Consider the following 22,005-nt stretch of genomic DNA (forward strand, 5'->3'; position numbering starts at 1 on the left):
AACACTCTCAGTTGCTAATGGAAAGGTTGGTAGTTGGAGTCCACTCAGAGACACCTCGGAAAAAAGGCCTGGTGATCTTCTTCTGAAAAATTGGTCACTGAAAACCTTATGGAGCACAGTTCTGCTCTGACACGCATGGAGTCACTGTGAGTCCGGGTCAACTTGACGGCAACTGGTATTAAAGTTTCCCTTATGTAATCTAACATGGCCTTTATTTTTCATTGTATATGGGCTCCAATTATTAAATAAATAAGGTGTGATGTTCCCAAGAGAGCCTTGTTTTAAAGATGCAAGTGAAGTGGTTCTGCATTGGGTTGTGGGAACTGCTGAGGTGGAATCTAATATAAAACCAGTAATAGCTTTGGTATCATTAAAACGATGATTCCATTGAGCAATTTTTCATGACTGTTCTAAGGAGGATTCCAAGTCTTCCGTATTTCACCAGTAGTTGGAATAAACAGAAGGAGTGTCGTTGGTCATATTAAGTAGGGAATACACTGGCCTTCCTAAAAATCATCACGTTCTCCGACTTAACAGTGCATAATAATTCCCTTCTATTGAATCATGTTTTAACTCTTTATTCTGACATTCAAATCTGTCTACATCCTGTCCCTAAATCACATGAGCACGTGGTTCCTGATGCTCACCAGAGATCACCCTCTGCTGTGGTAGAACCATCTACCTGAAGCCACCTGGACAGTCACGTGCTTGGTGCTCCTGCCTCTGGTCCCGGCCTTCACCAAGCCTGCAAGCCCCTTATCCCCCCTTTTCAAAGATCAGCTTCAGTGTCATTCCACCCAGAAGCCTGTGATTAAGCGCCTTCTTCAGGCTTATTGTCTGTTAAATTTTCACAGTTAATTATATTCACTTTCAAATTGTCCTCTTGTTTCTAAGTCTTATTTTCTCAACTAGATTAAGACTTCTTGAAAATACAACTGCTTTAATATTTTTACAGTGTATCAATTTTTTTTTTTTTTTATCATGTAGGGCACATGTCATGGTCTCAGAAGTACTAATTGGACAGAAGACATTTTATATTCCAAGTAAAACTAGCAAAACAAACATAACCACCACCACAATAACAAAAAACGCTGCTTTTGAGCTCCAAATGTGTTCTTAGGTCCCAGTCTCACTGGTCTGATTCTATCTTGATGTTACTCCCAGGATGATAATTCAGTTTTTCCCCCTTTCTAGTCACTAATCGAGATCAATGGGTATGAAAAAAATTGCCAGAAAATGAAATGAATTCATTTGGAAAAGAAAACACCTGCAAAAAATTTGTCTCTTTTGATGACTTTAGTGAACTAACTTCAAAACTGAAAGCTTTAAATGAAAATTGATAGTAAGTAACATAAATGTCAAGCAAATCTCAGCATTTGGGCAATTTTCGAACATCACTTTTTAAGAAGCAACTAAATTGCCATTGCTCAATGCATGTAAATTTCCGTAGAGCCAATTTAAGCAGCGTCAGTAACTGGAAAGAAAGAATTATTTTTCATTTAGTCTCTTACCTAACTGAACATTAAATTTTAAAAAATTAAATCAATCACATAGGTAAAACTAACATTATGTTGTCGTTGTTAGGTGCCGTTGAGTTCGTTCTGACTCATAACGACCCTTTGTACAAAAGAACGAAACACTGCCTGGTCCTGCACCATCCTCACAATCGTTGTTATGCTTGAGCCCATTGTTGCAGCCATTGTGTCAATCCATCTCGTTGAGGGTCTTCCTCTTTTTCGCAGACCCTGTACCTTACCAATGATATCCTTCTCCAGGGACTGATCCCTGCTGATAACAGTCCAAAGCACTTGAGAGGAAATCTCTCTATCCTCACTTCTAAGGAGCATTCTGGCTGTACTTCTTCCAAGACAGATTTCTGTCAGTATTCTTCACCAACACCATAACTCAAAGGCATCAGTTCTTCTTTGGCCTTCCTTATTCATTGTCCAGCTTTCACATGAGAATGAGGCAACTGAAAATACCATAGCTTGGGTCAGGTGCACTTTACTCCTCAAAGTGATATCTTTGTTTGTTAGCACTTGAAAGAGGTCTTTTATGGCAGATTTGCTCAATGCAATACATCGTTTAATTTCTTGGCTGCTGCATCCATGGGTGTTGATTGTGGATCCAAGTGAAATGAAATCCTTGACAACTTCAGTCTTTTCTCCATTTATCATAATGTTGCTTATTGGTCCAGTTGTGAAGATTTTTTGTTTTCTTTATATTGAGGTGTGATCCATACTGAAGGCTGTAGTCTTTGATCTTCATCAGTAAGTGCTTCAAGTCCTCTTGACCTTTAGCAAGCAAGGTTGTGTCATCTGCATATCGCAGGTTGTTAATGAGTCTTCCTCCAATCCTGATGCCCTGTTCTTCTTCATATAGCCCGGCTTCCCAGATTATTTGCTCAGCATACATATTGAATAAGTATGATGAAAGGATACAACCCTGATGCACACCTCCCCTGACTTTAAACCATGCAGTATCCCTCTACTCTGTTTGAATGACTGCTTCTTGGTCTATGTGCAGGTTCCTCATGAGCACAATTAAGTGTTCTGGAATTCCCATTCTTTGCAATGTTATCCATAATTTGTTAAAATCTAAACAGTCAAATGCCTTTGCATAATCAATAAAACACAGGTAAACATCTTTCTGATATTGTCTGCTTTCAGCCAAGATCTGACTGACATCAGCAATGATAACCCTTGTTGTTCCACGTCCTCTTCTGAATCTGGCTTGAATTTCTGGCAGTTCCCTGTCTATGTACTTCTCCACATGTTTTTGAATTATCTTCAGCAAAATTTTACTGGCTAGTAAACTAATATTTTAGATTTCGATTTTCTTTTTCAAAAATGGAAAAACATTTGCATATCAATAATAAGGGGTTAGTCTTCTCTTTGAAATCCCCAAGGTGGAAGAAATTACAGGGATTAGAGGGTTAGCTGAATGCATTTTCATGTACATATCCCATGCACCTTCCTAACCCGCCCTTGCTCCTGGACGTAACATGGAGGCATCCTTCAGTGTTTGTGGGGTCCACTCAAGAAATTCAAGACCCTATGTCAGCCTCAGAATTGACCTCCAAGAGAGTGAGAGGGAGAGCACCTTTCACTCCAGTAATAACCAACCAATGTTTATTGGGCAAACATGCTTATTTCCTTGAAGATGCTGGTGCAAATGGGGAGACAAAAACAGGAAACACGCTCTCCACTCTCAAGGCTCAAAATACAAAATACAGTTAAACCAAAAACCGACAACAACAAAAAAAACCACTTGCCATCAAGTTGGTTATGACATATGGTGATGCCATGTTGGAATAGAACTGCCATCAAGTTGGTTATGACATCTGGTGACGCCATGTTGGAATAGAACTGCACTCCAAAGGCTGTGACCTCTTGGAAGTAGATCACCAGGCCTTTCTTTCAAAGCACCACTGAGTAGATTTGAACAAACCCCCCTTCAGTTAGTAGCCAAGTGCTTAATTATTTGCACCACCCAAGGACTCCTCTAAATATGGTTACAGGACCAAAATATTTCAACGTGAAATAACTAGAAAAACAAATCGAGGCCATGTGCATGCTGGTACCAGGAAGCAGAAGGCACCAAAAGAAGCAAAAAGACACCGTTAAGAGCCAAGGCTTCCCCTCTTGTGCCCTCTGCTTCTTCTCAGCTTCTCTATACACAAGATGGAAGATGATGTTTTGTAGCTCCTGAGTTTATAAGTAGTTTAAGCTCTGACTAGGTAGCAATTCTGAATCCTAAATCTGAGTTCCTGGGAGAAGGAATCTGATCAGCTCTTCTTGGGCTGATTGCCCAAAGTTGATTGACTTAGTCAAGGGATGGGGATGGAAGTCATCCAGTACAAATGCCTGATAAACCTAACCCAGAGAAGTACAGGTCTAGAAGTAATGGTAGCATTTTACATTTTTGAGAATCTTTTTTTTTTTTGCCCTTAGTCTGATCTCCTAGGTCAGAACATGTGGACCCAAATTATTTTAAAAGCATTCCCTGAAAACTAGCAACTAAAATCATTTTGCTTTCTGAATGTCTTATCTGACCTGACCATGAACTTGTCCAAACTAAAGTTCATTTGGACTCGTCTCTGTGGTGTACTAAGTGATCAGGGCCTGCAATATTGGTTCTTACATACTTTTTTAAATGGTCTTCAGAATACCAAAGCAAGTGAATCATATGATCTGGGCCCAATTTGATTGCTTATGGGTAACTTTGCAATTCTAAACAGTTAGCCATTCTTTTGTAGGTCTTTTAGGGCTAGCCAGCAAGTAAAAGGGAAAAATGGAGGTACCGTGAAAACTTTAAGACAAACGGATCATGTACACAAAAGAAATTTTTGTTTTTCAAAATATTTTCATATTTTGCAAGATTACTGAGTGAAACTTGCAGGGCGTCTAAGTTGTTTTACTTAAAAGACAAAAATTCAAACCCTTACATGTGAAACTTTCAAAAGTCTAATTTAGAATAACTAAACTAATTCAATAGATAATTTATTGAGCACCTACTAAATTCTTTGAGTTGGCAGTGGAGATCTAGACTTTCGTTAAAAACAAAACCTAAGAACTTCACTTTGGCTTATAAACCATTTGGCTGTAGAGCTATCAAATAATTTTTCTAAAATGGTTGTTATCGTTGTTAGTTGCCATCGAGTTGATTCCAACTCATGGCGATCCCATGCGTGCAGAGCAGAGCTGCTCCATAGGGTTTTCAAGGCTTGTGGCCTTTCGGAAGCAGATCACCAGGCCTGTCTTCTGAGACACCTCTGGGTGGGTTCGAACCACCAAACTTTTAGCTAGTAGTTGAGCACTACCCAAGGACTCCCTCTGAAAAACCTACTCAATGCTTCCTTTCCTTGGGTATTTCTAAGGAGTGAAGCACATTTGGTCTTTTAAAAAAAAAAAAGGATGGAATATTTCCTATGAATTCAATTCTGCTGCTTACAGCTAGTGTTAGGGGAGAAACTGCTTACGATTTTTAAAAACCCACTTGAGGCTTACTTTCCTTTGGTATTTCTAAGGAACGACGCAAATTTGGTCCCTTAGGATGGAATATTCCCTATGAATTCAATTCTGCTGACTTTACAGCCAGTGTTCAGTTTATTCAGAATCACCTTGATGAATGCGACATTAAAAAAGTGAGTGAAATAGTTTTTGTTTCTATTTTTATTGCTTTCCTTAAATCAGGGTATTTAGAGTCATTTTCAGTCTGTAATATGTGGTGAACCTGCTGGGATACCTCCGCTATCCCCCCTCTCCACCCAAGGGACTGCTCCTTCCAACCAGCTATTTACTGGTCCTGCCATTTCTACTCGAACTGTAGGTGTGCGTGCAGACTCTCTGAGCTCCTTCCTATCTCTCTCTCTGTCTCTCACACACACACAGACTCACACGTAATAAATAATAATTTAAAAAAAAAGGCTGAAATACAGGGAAGAAACCCAGTAACTCATTGTACAGCAGAACACCACGGCCTTCCTCAAGTCATATCCACCAGTGCCACGGTGCGCTTGGAGAGAAGGTGTGCCTTAAATAAAAATTTCTTCACTGATCTCACTCATGCCTTCTCAGAAGTGAAGATGCTTATCTCCCAACCCACGTGAGAGTTGCTTTTCACCTTAAGTCACTTCTTAACTGACATTTAACTGCATATAAATAGTGTAATAACTTCTATAAAAGTTGCTCATTTAATGGCACATCACAGTTTTCAGAGTGCTTGTGTATGAAGGACCTCATGTTTTTCTTTACAAATCTGTGAGGTAGGTATCCCCATTTTACTGATGAGGTAACAGACAAGAGAGAATAAGGCTTCCTGAAGGTCACAGAGCTAAAGACGCAAACCCAGCTGTCCTTTCACACATATATTATAAAAGGTTGGAAATCTGGTTTTTCCATGATCTTGGGAAGTTAATGAGTGTCTCAGAGTCTGACTTTCCTCATCTATAAAATGGTCATTGTTTCTGTAAAGAATGAGTGAGATAGTATTTGTAAAAGCACAGTATCTGCTACATAATAAGGGCTCGATAAATACTGGTTTTCTTCTGCCTCCTCCTCTCCTCCTTCCCAAAGTATGGTCCAATCTCCTCCTATATTACCCCACTGTAGGTCTTCATGATGAACAGAAAAAATGCAGTATCAGTATGATGATGGTGAGCTGAGGTGAATTTATACCTGGGCAGGTGGGAACTCTAGAGTCAAGCCAACCATTTCTCCTTGAAATGACAAAGGGATATTCAAATTAAGGGCATAGGAATTTAATAGGAATTAATTTAATGAAAAATTGCATTGTATGGGTTCCTAGGCTCTGATTGTTTATCACTTTGTTGTATACAAATAAGAGTTGCTTTGAAATATTTGACCTGACAGGTAACCAAGCTGAAGAATAAAATTTTAACCAAGAGAAAGTAAGTCAAAACCAAGCGTCCTTACTTCTCCTACCCCAAATATATTGAAGGAATTTTTAATTAGTAAAAAAAAAAAAATCTGAAATGTATTGCTAGTTTAAGATTGGTTTAGAAATTAATACATACATTGATGTAGTTATTGCCCATTTTATGAGATGGTAAAGGATTGCATTGTAGAAAAATCTTGTGAATAAATAATTTTCTAGTTGTTCTCATACTGATTCTAGAAAATACATTACTAAGAAAGCATATTAAAGTGTTGATTACTTGATTTTCTCCTTTCTCCACTAAACCCTACTTTTTTCCCCCTCTCTAACAGCTTGACATTATTTTAATGAGTGTTATAGGTGATTAAGTCAATAGAGTGAAAAATAGTCTTTTTTTCTTATTTTATATAACCTTTTTTTATGGGCAGTGTACTCACCAGTGTTTAGTATTGTAAATTTTTCTTTGGTGAACAAACCGTAATGATTCTAGCCATCTAATAGTGAAGGAGTTATTAATATAAAATAATGAATAATTTTAAATGTAGGCTATCGAGTGTTTTCTTTTCCAGGCCTTTCCATCAGGGAAAGAACTGAACTAGTGATCATTATTTGTTTTGATTGACAATAAATTATTATTATTTTTTTTAATAAAGGGTGTGTCATGGAGTACAGTCCGGTACATGATTGGAGAAGTACAATACGGAGGCAGAGTGACAGATGATTTTGACAAGCGTCTACTTAATTGCTTTGCTAGGGTAAGTCCAATTTAGAAAATAAAAAAGCATAGAGACACATTTCATTGCAATTTCCTTTTAAAGATTTTTTTTTTTTTGTAATAGGTAAGTCAAACTTAAAAAACAAAACAAAAAGTATAAAGCAGAGCTGCTGAAAAGGAGGAGAAAAAAATTAGCATTCTCTTTGTGGTCTAGAGCAGAACAGCAACCATTTCTCAATGGTGTGTAAATCTTTTCTTTACAGATGAGCTGCTCATGCCCAGGGTCTCTCCCCACCAACCTCCTCCATATCCCCGAGCCACCAGTGTCTCACCCGTGAGGAGAACACTAGATGCCCATTTCGGAGCCTGTTCCTCCGAGTTGCCAGTGTTACAGCCTTTTCAAGCCTCCAAATAGGCGATTGGGGAATTAACCGTAATTTGAGTTTTCTTATCTCTTCCATTAGGTTGCACACTTGAAACACTGATGAAGTGTTTCTCTTGTTCTCTGTACCCAGTAAAAGGCACATAAAGCATGTTTATGAACATTTTCTAGAGAAAATTATTCCTTAACAATTATGGCTTTCACATGGAGGGTGAGTTAATAGAAACACACCTACCAGACTCAAACGGTTCCTTAAAATTTTACTTGTTGGAAAAGCAATATTCGTTACTTAAGTGGGCAAGGAATCAGATATGGGAGTATTTATGGTTATCTAAATTCCCGTATTGGTAATTCTCTTTTTCAATGATTTTTTTTTTTTTTCCTCCTTAACAAAATTAAAACCTCAACAATAAAGTACAAAGTTTGGGGATATTTTGTTAACTCAGAGTAGACCAGAAAACTGATTTTTCTTTCAACTCTTATTTTTGAACGTTTTTCTTGAAGCCGTGTGTGAAGAAAAGCAGATGATAACAAGTGTCTCAAGGATATGTGGAGGCAGGAGCCCTGCTGCTGGGAGGTTAGACTGGTACAGACCTTGTGGAAGCAGGCAGGCAATAATTACTGAAATTAAGTATCCTGGGTGGATACATCCCAGAACATTTCTAGAATAAGTAGATGTGGCGGACATTTACATAAATGTTCACGGCAACATTGTGTGTGGAGCTGATGGCAACTGTCTAGTTTCAGGTGAGCTCCTGCTACCGACCAGATGGAAACAATCTCTGACACAGAGATTCGCACGCAGAAGCTTTATCAGGGAATGTTCTTGTGGGGGAGTGAAGGAGGCAGGGTGGGCAGAGGGAGAAAGTTAAACTGCAGTGCAGTTGCAGTAGAAAACAAACAAACAAACAAAACAGCAAGCCAACAAACAAACAAAAACCACCAAACCAGTTGCCCTCAAGTTGATCTCAAACTCATGAAAACCCCACATGTTGCAGAATAGAGCTGTGCTCCTCCGTAGGGTTTTGGAGCAGGTCACCAGGCCTTTCTTCTGAGGTCCTTCTAGGTGGGTTTGAACCACCAACCTTTTGCTTAGTAGGTGAGCATGGAACTATTCGTGCCACCCAGGGATACTCCTAGTTGCAACAGAGGCCTTGGCAAATCCCATAGGGAGTTGTCAAGGTGGATGGCCTTCCAGAGGCATCCCAAATTGAGGCAAGGGGCAGAGCCTTTAAATCCCTGGCATTGGCTAGTCATTGGATGCAGGCTTGCCCCAACCCTCCAGAGGGCGTTACCTTGGGTGTGATGACTTCTTTCCAGCGAGGCACTCCCTTCTGCCAGAGCAATTCCTGGGAAGAGACAATGCTGTGAGCCTGCAGTAACCAACATTCAAGGCAGCTGGAGAAGGAATGCCTGGGGCTAGAAGAAGGATCTGGATGGCACATCACAGCACCCACTACAAAAGGCTAACAATCCTAAGGGAACACATGAGGAAGGTGCAGTGGATGCTCACAATAGTATAGTGTTGCTCACCCTTCTGGGCTACAACCTGGTGGCACTTAGTGATATCAAGGGTGTGATGTGACTGCTTTCTGAGCCAGACTCCCACTCCTGAGTAAATGTCCCAGAGATACCCGCAGACAGGTCCACGGACATGTACAAAGATGGTGTTCACAGCATTGCTTGCTGTGATGGGAAGATGAAGGGGAAGTGGATGTCAGTCACAGAATAAAAAAAAAAACCAAACTCAATGCCATCAAGTCGATTCTGACTCACAGCGACCCTACAGGGCAGGGTAGAGCTGCCCCATAGAGTTTCCAAGGAGTGCCTGGCAGATTCGAACTGCCGACCCTTTGGTTAGCAGCCGTAGCACTTAACCACTACACCACCGGGGTTTCCAATCACAGAATAGATTAGTTAATTATAGGTGCCTGCATCCAACTATGTGGAATATAATGCAGTACTTGGGAGAATAAATCACATGGCATCGTGGTTAGGTCTTACAAAAAATAGTGTGAGTACAGAGCTTTCAAAAGTAGAATAAGGTCTATAAAGTAATATGTGTGTATTTTACAAAGATAAATGCATATTCAAGGACATATATACAGTGCATTTAAATAAATGCCTTCTGGGGGAAGGAGACTGGGAGTGGATATCAGGGCTGAATGGGGAGAAACTAAACTAAAAGGGGCCTGTGTTAAGGACACTAATAATAAACTTATTGTTGTTAGGTGCTGTTGAGTCGATTCCAACTCATAGCGACCCCATGTGACAGAGTAGAACTGCCCCTACAGGGTTTTCTAGGCTGGCATCTTTATGGGAGCAGATCATCAGGTCTTTCTCCTGAAGAGCGGCTGGGTGGGTTCAAACTGCCAGCCTTTCAGTTATCAGCCAAGCACTTCACCGTTTGTACCACCAGGGCTCCGTAATAAACTAAGGAGTGTGAGGAACTCACTTATGTATCGGAGGTTCAAAGGAGAAAAAAAAAAAAGATGTTTAATAAGTATGCTTACTGTTAGAATTATTGTGAAAATACCTAAAGCTGGAGTGTTAGCAGTGGAGACTGTGAGAAGTGGTTGGATTCAGGATCTGTTTTACAGGTGGTACCAGCAGAATGTTAATGGGACTGGGTGTAGTAGGTAAAAGGAGAAAGGAGTTATGCATCACTCCTGGTTTTGACCTAAGCAAATGGGTAGAGGATGGAACTATTTACAGAGAAGGAGGGCTGTAGAAGGAACAGATTTTGTTGGCCGCACAGTGGAGTCTGTGTTGATCATGTAATTTTTGAGATGTCTAAACCAAATTGGAAACCCTGGTGGCATAGTGGTTAAGTGCTATGGCTAACAAAAAGGTCGGCAGTTCAAATCCGCCAGGCGCTCCTTGGAAACTCTATGGGGCAGTTCTACTCTGTTCTATAGGGTCGCTATGAGTCAGAATCGACTCGATGGCACGGGGTGGTGGTAGAAACCAAATTGGGAGCCCGGGTGGCACAGTGGTTAAAAGATCGGCTGGCTGCTAACCAAAAGGTCAGCAGTTCAAATCCACCAACTGCCCTTGGAAACCCTATGGGGCAGTTCTGTTCTGTCCTATAAGGTTGCTATGAGTCAGAATCGACTTGACAGCACTGGGTTTTTTAAACAAAACTGAGTGTCTAAGACCTTAAGTTCCATGAGGGCAGGGTGGTTGCCTGATTACATCACTGCTGAATTCCCAGTACCTGGAATAGAGCCTGGCACACAGTAGGTGCTCAACAAATGTTTGTCAAATAAATGAGTGAATGAATAAATAATAACAAGGCAGTTGAATTTACAGGTCTGGAGTTGAAGGGAGAGCCCAGGGCTGGAAATAGATTTGGAATTTGTCAGCATGTAGATGGTATTTTAAGTCCAGATATTGAATGAGATCATGTAGGAAGAAAGTGTAGAGAAAAAATAGCTAAGAACAAGGTGCTGTACTTCAGTGTTTCAAGAAAGAAGTAACGGTCAACTGAGAGAGGTTAAAGAAGATGAGGAAAGGGAATTAAAATTTAGTTAGTGTTTGCCTGGTAAGTTAGTTTTTTTCAGCCTCTTTTTAAAAATGTGAAATATCGAAAATGCATAAAACAAACATACAACTTAATACATTTCTTCAACGTGAACAGCCATGTAACTACCACACCGGTCAAGATACAGAATATTTCCATCACCCCCAAAGCCTTCCGTATACCCCCTACTTGATCACATCCAGCCATTACTACAAAGCACCCACTATTTTGACTTTTATGGAAACCACTCCCATGTCGCCCTTTAATAGTGTTCTTTCATTTTGCCTGCTTTTGAACTTTATGTAAATGGGATCATAGAATATGTTGTCTTTCGTGTCTGGCTTCTTTTGTTCAATATAATATTTTGAGATTCATCCGTATTGAAGTTTTAGCAAATGAGTAGTTTACTGATTTTCATTGCTACCCAGTACCCCACTGAATTTCACTGATGGAAATTGTGGCTATCTCCTTTTGGGCTACTGTAAGTAATGCCGCTGGAACTATTTTTGTACAAGAACAGATATGCGCATGCCTTTCTGTTGGGAATGGGATTGCTAGGTTATAGAGTTTATGCACTTACCATTCTAGTTGATAATGCCGACGTGCTTTCCAAAGTGGTTGTTCCCATTTACACATCTAGCAAAAGTCTGAGAGACCCGTTTTTCAACAGCCTTACCAACACTGGGTATTACCAGTCTCTTTAATGTTAGCCATTCTGGGGGGTATATACTGGCTAACATTAAAGAGAAAAAAAAAAAATTTTTTTTTTTTAAAGAGAGTGTATCATTTTTATTTTAATTTCTCTGAATACTAATGGCATTGAGCACTCTCACATATTTATTGGCCATTTTTATTTTCTCTTTCGTGACTTGCTTGTACAATTCTCTTTCCTGCTTGCCTATTGGGTTGTCTATCTTTGTGGGTTTTTTTTTTTGTAAGATCTCTTTGTATATTTTGGATACAAATTGTTTATTGATTATGTTGCAAATACCTTTTCCCCCTCTGTGGCTTGCCTTTTCACTCTTACTGGCCTTCTGATGATCAAAATACTTAATTTTAATATACTTGGTTTAACTTCTTCTATTCTATTCCTTTCACTTTTCCTATGTCATTATGTTTTAGATTTATCTCTTGTAAATAAAATGTAACTGTAATTTTTTGTATCCAGTTGGAGGGTCTTTGCATTTTAACAGACAAATTTATCACTTTACTGTTGTTGTGATTGCTGCCATGTTTTTGCTCATTTCTACCATCCTATTTTGTGGTTTCCATGAACCATACTTTTTCTTTGCCTCTTTTTTTCTTCTTTCCTGCCTTCTTAAAAAAAAAAAGTTCTCTTTATTTTTCTCTCCTGGGTTTAAAAATTATGTATTCTATTTCTAGTCCTTAAATTTTTAACATGATTACTTAAATTAAGGTCTAACCATACTGAATATTATAAGATTTAATTCAACCTTTCTGACTTTCATCTTCCATATGACTACTGTGAAGTATTTTAGTTCTACCTTGTTTTTAGCCCCCACTCCTGTTACTCATTATGGCCATTTTTATAACCCATGCTGTTTTAGATGTACCAGCGTGTCTACCAGTTGCTTTGCACACTGATCTTATATTCCTCTCTTGGTAGAAGGAGGGCAGCCCGTTCTTTGTAATGGGGGAAAAGGGAGGACATGGGTACTGGTGTAAGCACTGGTAGGCTTGATGAGGGGAAGATGAGGTTGTTTTCTTCTGACTGCAGCTATACTCAGAGTGAGTAAGAAGCAAGGCCATCAGCTGAGGGGAGAGGAGAGGAAGTTTTAGGATGTTTGAAGAGAGAAGAGAATGTGTGAATAGTTGTCTTGGAGAGCGGAAAGAGAAGGTGTGATCCCAATACATGCGTTTTACTTCCTCCACTGGATTATGGTGTTGTTGCTGTTGGCTACCATAGAGTAGATTTTGACTCATAGTGATCCCATATGACTGAGAAGAACTTCGCCATAGGATTTTCTCTGCTGTAATCTTTACAGAAGCAGATCGACAGGCTTTTCTCTTATAGGGCTGCGCTGGGTGGGTTCAAACCTCCAACCTTTTGGTTAGCATCCGAGTGCTTAATCATCTGTACCACCAGGGCTGCTTCGCTAGATTATAAGCCCCTTAAAAGAAGAAACAAATCTTCTAGGTCTCTGCATCCCCTCTCTCTAACACCTACAATACACTCAAGACAGGTTTGCTGGTGATGATAAACATAATTTAATCTCAGCAGATGGAGAATTTTCTATGCCCCAAGGTTATAGTCGTCTACGGCAGAGAAGATTGGATTGAATTTTTACTGACCCCAGTGCACACCCTGAAAATTAGTTTTGTTTTTGTTTTTTTAACAACATTTTATATCAGCTTTGTTTATATGTTTTGACTCTTTTTTCTGAAAATGGAGTTCAAGAAAAGCCCTGATTAGCCACCTGCCTTAGCTGGGCTGTCTTTGTTTTACTGAAACAGCCTTACTCAAAGGTGGCAGGAACAGTGCAGTTTGCTGGCAAAGAGAAGGGGGTTTCTCACAGACCTTTTCAATTTCCGTATCGCAGACAGAGCCACCTCTCTGCATCACAGTCGAGAGCTGCTAATGGTTAATCGATCACTTCAAGGTAATGCCTGAGCCAGGAGCCAAGGGAGGAAGAGGAAGGAGCTTCTGTCGCTCAGACTGCTCCACTTTCCAGATGGCAAGCTAGGCGATTCTTCTCTCTGACTCCAACGTCCTGTCTTGCCTCCTCTTCTACTTCTCCTCTCCACCCTGGCATTCAGGACAGCAGAAAACTAATGAGTTGACCCCAACCCCCATCCTGGAAGTTTAGACTTCTCCTTCCTCTGGGCCAAGGCCGGGGCCCTGGGAAGCATGTGCGGAATGACAGTCTCTGTCTGAAGACACTGGTCTAGAACCACAGAGTTGCTTATTCAGGCCCCAGTTGATGGCTATTTTTGACTCACATAACAGCTCCCTTCTCACCTAGGTTATGTTTCTCCCCTGTGTTCCCTGATTCTGGCTTCCTTGAACTCTGCTTTCAACAATTACTGCCTTAAATGAAAAGTTCGTTCTACCATTTTGCCGTTCTTTTACCCCTGGCAACTTAATCCTACCCTTTCCCAGTCTTGTTCCATCCTTCTCTCCATTAGAACTTCTCCCTGAAGTTGCTCCACCTTCTGTGGCTCCGAGGTTCCTCTGCCCATTGACTCACCCCATCCCCTTATTCCCTCTGAAACTGCTCTTAGCTCTCCAATTTCCTTGTCTCACCTCTTCTTTCCCCTCACTTGCTCCTTTGTCTAGTTTGGACCTTAATAACCAGAGAAGTCAGCTTGGGTCTCTACAGCTGTAAGGATTCAGGGTTACCACGTGAAACTCAGAGCCAACACACTCTTGAGAAGGCTGCAGAAAAGCCCATGGAATCTATGCCCTGCCCTCCACCTGTCTTACCTTGTAACCAGCTGACCTGCCAGCAGTGCTTCCATTTACCCAACCACGTTATCCAGAGTTGTCCATGTCAGAAGCGTTTCCTTCACGTTGAATCCTGTGCCCCATGACCTTCAGTTTGGGGCTTACCTTTGCACTACTGTTTGTTTTCTCTGTTCTTAGCATCTTGTGGAGCGTTTTTGTCTCCCCTAAAATTAGCAATTGTAGAATCTTAATGATCCTGGAGGGTGACTGTTTATCTTTGTTAGGTACCTTCTAGGGCCTCCCAAGGTTAGTTCCATGTAAACTTTATACTATGTATTTTGACTATCTTCAACAAAATTTTAGAAGGATCTGAGGATGGCACAGGAACAAGCGATGTTTTGTGCTGATACATATGGGGTTGCTGTGAGTTGGAACTGACTTGACAGCACCTAACAACAACAATTTTGACTATACCCCAAAATATCCCCCAAATTTGATGAAACTCGGATGTTTGTTTGTATGAATCCAGATACTTGTGTGTGTATGAAAAATATAAAAGAGAAACAGGAAGAAACTTAATTTTACTTTTATAAATACATGTCATCTGGTAACACGGAACCCAGAGTGGCCATTTGCTATCTGTTGTGCTGAAGACTCCGTGGTCTTGGCCTCCCTAGGGTGTCTTCTTGCAATTTAAGTCATCCACATCACTAAAAATCTAGTCTTTCTAAATAATGACCATGACCATGGTATTGTTCTCTTTAATAACTTTCAACCACTCCCCATTACTTAAGTTAAGCACCAGTCCTCACCCTGATGTTCAGTGTCATCTATAATATGACCTTGCCTCACCTTGTACTGTCTCCTTCCACTCATTATATTTACCCTGGATTTCATTATTTCCCCAACCTGCTTCACGTTTTTGCATCCGCTATTCTGCCTTTGCTAATGAAGTTTCTCCAATCCTGAGCTCCCCTTTCAAAATTCTTACTTCCAAAATCACCTCCTTGATAAAGCCTTACCTGACATCCACTTGGCTATACTGTCTTCCCGCTTTAAGCCTCCTTAGTGCTTTGCTTATGTTTATTTCCTGTGGCTCTTTGTGCATTTTGTATCCTGGTTATTATATAATTGGCCAATCCTCCTAATAGGGTCACAAGCTCCTTTCAGGAAAGGACAGTGTGTCTCTCATCTTTGCGTTCTGTTCAGGCCCTAGCTGAGTGCCTTGTACACAAGAGTTGAATTGGATAGAACCGAGGTGAGCAAAACAAAGGAAAGAACCAGTATACGGGGTATTCAAAGAAATCACTGAACCAAAAAAGAGCAGGAAGAAGGACGTGGAGGGCAGATAGTAGAGAAAGTGCTAGCAGCCGGAGTAAGGCACAGTCTTTATCTCTTTTCATATCAAGTCCTCTGAGTGATTCAGACGTTCTGCCTGCATTTCCACTCCTCCTGTCTTCCCATTATTTCCCTCCCTACTGAGAAAATCGGTCTGTTAGACACTGAAGTCATTGCCTCAAATCAAACTCATGGGCATTCAGCAACATTTTTTTTTTTTCTTTTCAAAATAAGGTCTATTCACACCAGGTATATATTTGTTCTCTTGCTGTTTCATTACAGATAATCAATTCATATGGAACAAAAAAAGAATGTCTTAAATCAGACAATAAGGTGGCTGGACACATTTGCTTCCTGTGACCAGGGACATAACTTCATTAACAAAGGGAGCTCTCCAGCCCAGGGTGGGGGAGGAGACCTCTTCCTGGCTGTGTGCTGGTGCTCAGTGCAGCCCCCTGACCTGAGCCCCATTTGGGGCAAAGCAGTGAGAAAATGGGGTGAGCCAGTGTTGATGCCCAGCTATTCTCTTGTGTGTGTGGCTACTGCCTCAGCTACTTTGCAGTATTTTTCCACTCCTCTTCAAGAATGGAATCGAAGATTGTCAGGTTACTGGAGTAGAAAATTTGAGGTTAGCCGTGCAAGGCTGCTGTCTCTTCTTCACTCTTAGCAAGTATCTTCTTGGTCTAAACAGAGTTGTTGTTACTGTTGTAGTTACCTGCCATCAGAGTGGCCCCCAGCTCAAGGTGACCCCAGGCACAACAGAACAAAACACTGCCCTGTCCTGAGCCATCTCCATGATCGGTTACTGATTGGACTGTTGTGATCCATAGGTTTTCACTGGCTGATTTTCAGAAGCAGATGACCGGGTCTTTCTTCCTAATCCATCTTAGTCTGGAAACTCCTTTGAAACCTGTCCAGCACGTAACAACACCAAGCCCCCACTGACAGGTGTGTGGCGGCTGCGCACAAGGTGCGCTGGCCAAGAATCGAACCCAGATCTTCCACATGGAAGGCAAGAATTCTACCACTGAACCACCACTGCCCCTGTTAAACGGAGGCCCAGGCCTGACTGTGTGTGTGGCCTCTCCCTCTTCTTCATATGTGTGCTAATGATTCTATCAGTGATTTCCTTAAGGTGCTTTCAAAACCAAAATAAAAAGTCTATTAAAATGGAAATAAGGTGACCCTTTATAGTGGTAGTTTTCATTGAGATGTTCAATTTTATTTCTTTTATTTTCTCTCCTGTACAGGTGTGGTTCAGTGAGAAGATGTTTGAGCCATCGTTCTGTTTTTATACTGGATATAAAATTCCCTTGTGCAAAACCTTGGACCAGTACTTTGAATACATCCAGTCCCTGCCATCCCTAGATAACCCCGAAGTCTTTGGGCTTCACCCCAATGCCGATATCACGTAAGTTCTTGGCATTTTTTAATTTGAGGGGCCATGTGTAACTCAACCCGGCAAAGATTGTACATTTTCATTTTCTCTCTTAGTCTTTTTCCTTTCCCTTCTTTTTATTTTGCTGAGAGAAATAGTGTCCGTTCCTGTCTCCCAATTACAACTTTGTCATAATTTGGCCTGCTCTGCCGTCACTAAATCCTGGTGCTCCAGAGTTTATGACAACGTTAAAGCTCTAATTTACGCATTGGTTATTTCTCCTCTGCCGGGCCATAAAACCAGTGTTACTGGTATGGATGGTCTCCATTGATAGGACAGCAGTCTCCTAGCTTGCTTGTCTTTCCTTAAAAATGCATTAAAAATAACGGTCATAAATAGGACCTGAAAGGGCCAAGAAGGTACAGATAGGAAGATGAAGAGTTGTATTTCTGGTCTGCCCTTTCTTTTATGATCCTTACTTTCTCCCCTATATCTTCTGCCATTAACTGTCCGTGGTGTACACCATGCAGCAAGCACACAACACAGAGCCCAGCGAGGAAAGGCTGGAGGGTCTCTTGGCTCAGCCTCCGTCCCTGCTTCAGTCACCATGGTCATAAGCAGTGAGCGGAGAGATGAGAAATGTTTCCAAATCCCAATTCCCTCCTCTGACCCACTCTTCAGACAAAGTCTCACTCTAGCTTGCTCCAGAGATCTCTCCCTGAGAACAAAGCCAGAGACCACCAAGCCCCATAAAGGGGGCTCCCTAAAGAAGTCCTCGCTATGATTCTCCTTTGAATGGGCTGATCGATGAAAGACTTATGTTCAAGAGAGTAGTTTCAGGAAACAGAAGAGAACAAGGCTCCCCTAGTAATGATCAAGAAGAAAGAGTGCGGCCCTCCTCTCTCGTTGTCACTCACCTACTGCTGCAGTTTTGATTGCCTTTTGGCTCTCTGTCCTTGCTGGACTCCCCAGGAGCCCTACATTGCTGCACTGCCCCTCCACCCCCAAGCATGCACCATGTCCTCTGCACAAGGTTTGCCCTGCTGGCTTCTTTATTGTTGTTGTCAATCGCTGTGGAGTCGATTCTGACTCATGGCAACCTCGTGTGTTACAGAGTAGAACTGTATTCCATAGGGTTTTCTTGGCTGTAATCTTTATGGAAGCAGATCACCAGGACTTATCTTCTGTGGTACCACTAGGTGGGTTTGGATCACCAACCTTTAGGTTAACAGTTGAGCGCAAACAGCCTCTTTATTACCCACGTGCATTCTAACTTCTTCATACCCTCTAGTCTTTCCCATGCCACCTTTCATCTTCAAAGATGTGGCCATGATGAAAGGATTGGCAGTGGCTATTGCTCCTTTCAAGCCCCGTGATGGAAGCACGATGGTTCTTTGGTGATGGCTCTAACCGTTATTTGAAGAGATTGTCATAGGTGAGATAGGTTGAGACAAGAAGTGGTCATTGCCATGTGAAGAAATAAAAGCAGAATTCCTGAGGGGTCAGTTTAAGAATCAACTTACAAATTATCTAAAAGAGGAGCACTGTGAGGTCATTTTGCGTGTAGCCGAGACTTTCAAAGTGTGAGTCAGACCACATCACTCCTCTGCTCAGAGTCCTCCAGGGTCTCCTGTCTCAGTCCAAGTCATGGCCAAAGGCCAATGATGTCCTACAAGGCCAATAATGCATCTGCCCCCTCACATCCCCAACCTATTTTCCTTCTACCCTCCCGCTCACTAACAGCTCCAGTTCCACCAGCTTCCTGTTTCTCAGACAGGCCCGGCGTGCTACCACCACATGATCGTTGCACTTCCTGGAACATTCTTGGAAACCCTGGTAGCGTAGTGGTTAAGAGCTACGGATGCTAACCAAAAGGTTAGCAGTTCACATCCACCAGGAGCTCCTTGGAAACCCTGTGGGGCAGTTCTACTCTGTCCTATAGGATTGCTATGAGCTGGAATTGACTTGACGGCAAACAGTTTGGTTTTTGTGGTTTTGAACATTCTTACCCCCAGACATCTTTGTGGTTCCCCCTCTCACCTCTTCTAGTCTTTGCTTAAATGTCATCTTTTCAATGAGGTCTTCTCTGGCTATCCTACTTAAAAACTGCAACCCACCTCTGACCCTTTCCCCAGACCCTATCATCCTTGCCTTCTTTTTCCCCATAGTTTATACCACCAACTGACACACTGTGCATTTTATTTATTTGCTTATTGTCTACCTATCATCCCCAAAATATAAACTGCATTAAGGCTGGAACTTTTGTCTGTTTTCTCTGCTGTATCACCAGTGCAGGAACAGTGCTCTGTGCTCAGTATTTGTTGAATGAATCAATGATACCAAGTTTCTTCTAGATTGTGAAGAATTAAATAAATGGGGGTATTTTATAGAAAGAACTAATGAGTTTAGTGAGTTCACTGAGTTGGCAGAAAAATGGCTCATCAGTTTTAATACACCTGTAAGTTTATAATTGGAATAGTCCACCAGTGAGGGCTCTGAACTTTGATCACATCCTTGGCAAGAGACCAAGGATCATGATGGCTGCTTCCTAGAAAATCAGAGCCTGTCAGTTGCTGCAGGTTAATGAAATATTGAACCTATCAAGGAGTATGTAAAATGAAGCCAAAAACATCTCGCTCTGAGGTGCAGGGGTGGTATTCCAGTGCCTTGGTTGCCCTGGGTAGTTTTGGTCACCATATCTCAAGAAAGATTAAACAAAGCTAGGAAAAGTCTAGAGAAGAGCAACTGAAATGTAAACAGGATGGAAAGCAATGATAGAGATGAACTCTTAATTCTTTTTTTTCTGACTTTTTGTTTTGAAATATTACAAACCCTGAGAAAAGCTGCAAGTACAATGAACATTCATATACCCTTCACCTAGATTCACCAATTTGTTGATATTTTGCTTTTTGTTTTTTCTATCCGTCTATATTTATATGGCTATGTTGCTGTTGTTAGTTGCACTTGAGTCGATTGTTCTTCTAGGCCCTCTCAGTGGATAGTGCTAGCAAGTATGTATTTTTAAAATCATCGTGAGTTAATACTAATAACTCCATTCCAGTTCTACACCTCAGGGCTCTTCTCTGTCCTCCCCTATTCCATATTGATATCTCCTTTCTCCCACAGTGAGAATCCTGGTTCCCAGAAACATCAGTATATTTGCTCATTTGGTTGGAATTACTACACCAGTATCGCTACTAACAACAACTAAGTACTACTGAGTAGATGTCACGATTTCTTTGCAACTCTTTTTGTCCTTAAAATACATATGTAGATATGTATGTGTGTGTATATATGGATGTGTGGGTTTATAGATAGATGTGTGTGTGTATATATATATAGGTTCGCGTGTGTATATAGATGTGTATGTATAAAAAAATACATATGTGTTTATTTATACATATACATGTATCTCATTGACATATACAAAGTGCTATGTTCAGAAGTCACTGGTATTGTTTTTTTTGTGTGGCCATTCTATTAACTGGTATATATTTGGCCTCATTTGTTTATGTTCATATTAAATTTTAGTTTTTCCATCTTTGTTGATTTTTTTAATATGATGAACATGGTTTAACAGTCAAAACTAGCTAGTAAGGTGTTCTTAGCAATGTCTTACTCCCTTCCACCCCATTTTCCCCTTCCTTTATGGTCAACCAAACCCATTATTACCCTTTCTTTCTTATATAAAGTTGCCATACTATATATATTATTTTGCACCTTTCTTGCCTTTTTTTCACTTCACAGAGTATCCTGAAAATCACTCCATATCAGTTCATAGGTAGCTTCCTCTTTCTTTTCTACAACTGCATGCCACTCCATTGTATATTTATATCATCGTTTATTTAACTATTCTCCTGTGGACGGGCATTTAGGTTGTCTTCAGTATTTTGCTGTTCCAAATAATTCTTCAGCTAATAACCTTGTGCTTATGTTTCTCACACTGTTGGCTATTGTATTTTCAGGGTAGGTTGCTGTGGGTGAAATTGTTAGACCTAGGGTTAGTACATATTGTCATTCTCCCCTGCCTCCCAGCTCCAAACCAAACCCACTGCCATTGAGTCAATTGGGAATCGTAGTGACACCACAGGTCAGAGTAGAACTGCCCGATAGGGTTTCCAAGGGTGTAAGTCTTTATGCAGGCAGACTGCCACATCTCTCTCCCATGGAGTGGCTGGTGGGTCCAAATGGCCAACCTTTCAGTTAGCAGCCAAGCGCTTTTAACCACTACGCCGCCGTGGCTCCTTATTCCCCTACTTAGGATTGTACTGTGTTGCACCTTCGCCAGCGATGTATGAGAGTACCTGTTTCTTCACAGTCTTAGCACCAGTGTTGGTGGAGCTTCTGAATTTTCACCAGCATAATAGGTGAGAAATGGCATCTCAATCATTTTAATTCGCCTTTCCCGTATTTTGAGTGTTTGTCTGTCTTCTGCCCATTTCTCCATAGACCTTTTACTCATTTTCCTCGGTTTTCAAGAGTTATTTGTAATTAGAGATACCAGCACTTTATTTGTGATATGCGTTGCAAATGTTTTTTCTCTGTCTTTTGATTTTAACTTTGTGCTTTTTTTCCCTTTGGCTACACAGAAGTATTTTTGTTGTTGTTATTGTTGTTTTGTTTTGCTAACATTTATTTTTAGCTAGTCAAATTTATGAGTACTTTTTTTTTGTTACATCTGGATTTTTAGTCATAGTAATTTTTAGAAAACATTTTCCCACATCAGGTTATAAAGGAATAATCCATAGTTTCTTCCAGTACTTGTATAGTGTCATTTTTTTTACATCTAACTCTCTTATTCATTTAGAATTTTGTTCTGGTATAAGTATTGGTGAAACTTTATCTTTTTCCCAAGAGCAATTGT

General features: G+C 40.8%; 1 protein-coding gene across 1 annotated transcript in view; it reads left to right on the forward strand.

Moving 5' to 3' along the window:
- The window catches only part of DNAH8 (dynein axonemal heavy chain 8), a 347,089-nt gene that overhangs the window by 289,447 nt on the left and 35,637 nt on the right, over window positions 1–22,005 (forward strand). The window contains exons 82-84 of the mRNA XM_003404207.4: window positions 5,030–5,146; window positions 7,053–7,154; window positions 17,014–17,174. Of these exons, the coding sequence (XP_003404255.4) occupies window positions 5,030–5,146; window positions 7,053–7,154; window positions 17,014–17,174 (380 nt within the window). The remainder of the gene's footprint in view (window positions 1–5,029; window positions 5,147–7,052; window positions 7,155–17,013; window positions 17,175–22,005) is intronic.

This window comes from Loxodonta africana, chromosome 1 (assembly GCF_030014295.1).
Source record: "Loxodonta africana isolate mLoxAfr1 chromosome 1, mLoxAfr1.hap2, whole genome shotgun sequence".
NCBI classification, from domain to species: domain Eukaryota; kingdom Metazoa; phylum Chordata; class Mammalia; order Proboscidea; family Elephantidae; genus Loxodonta; species Loxodonta africana.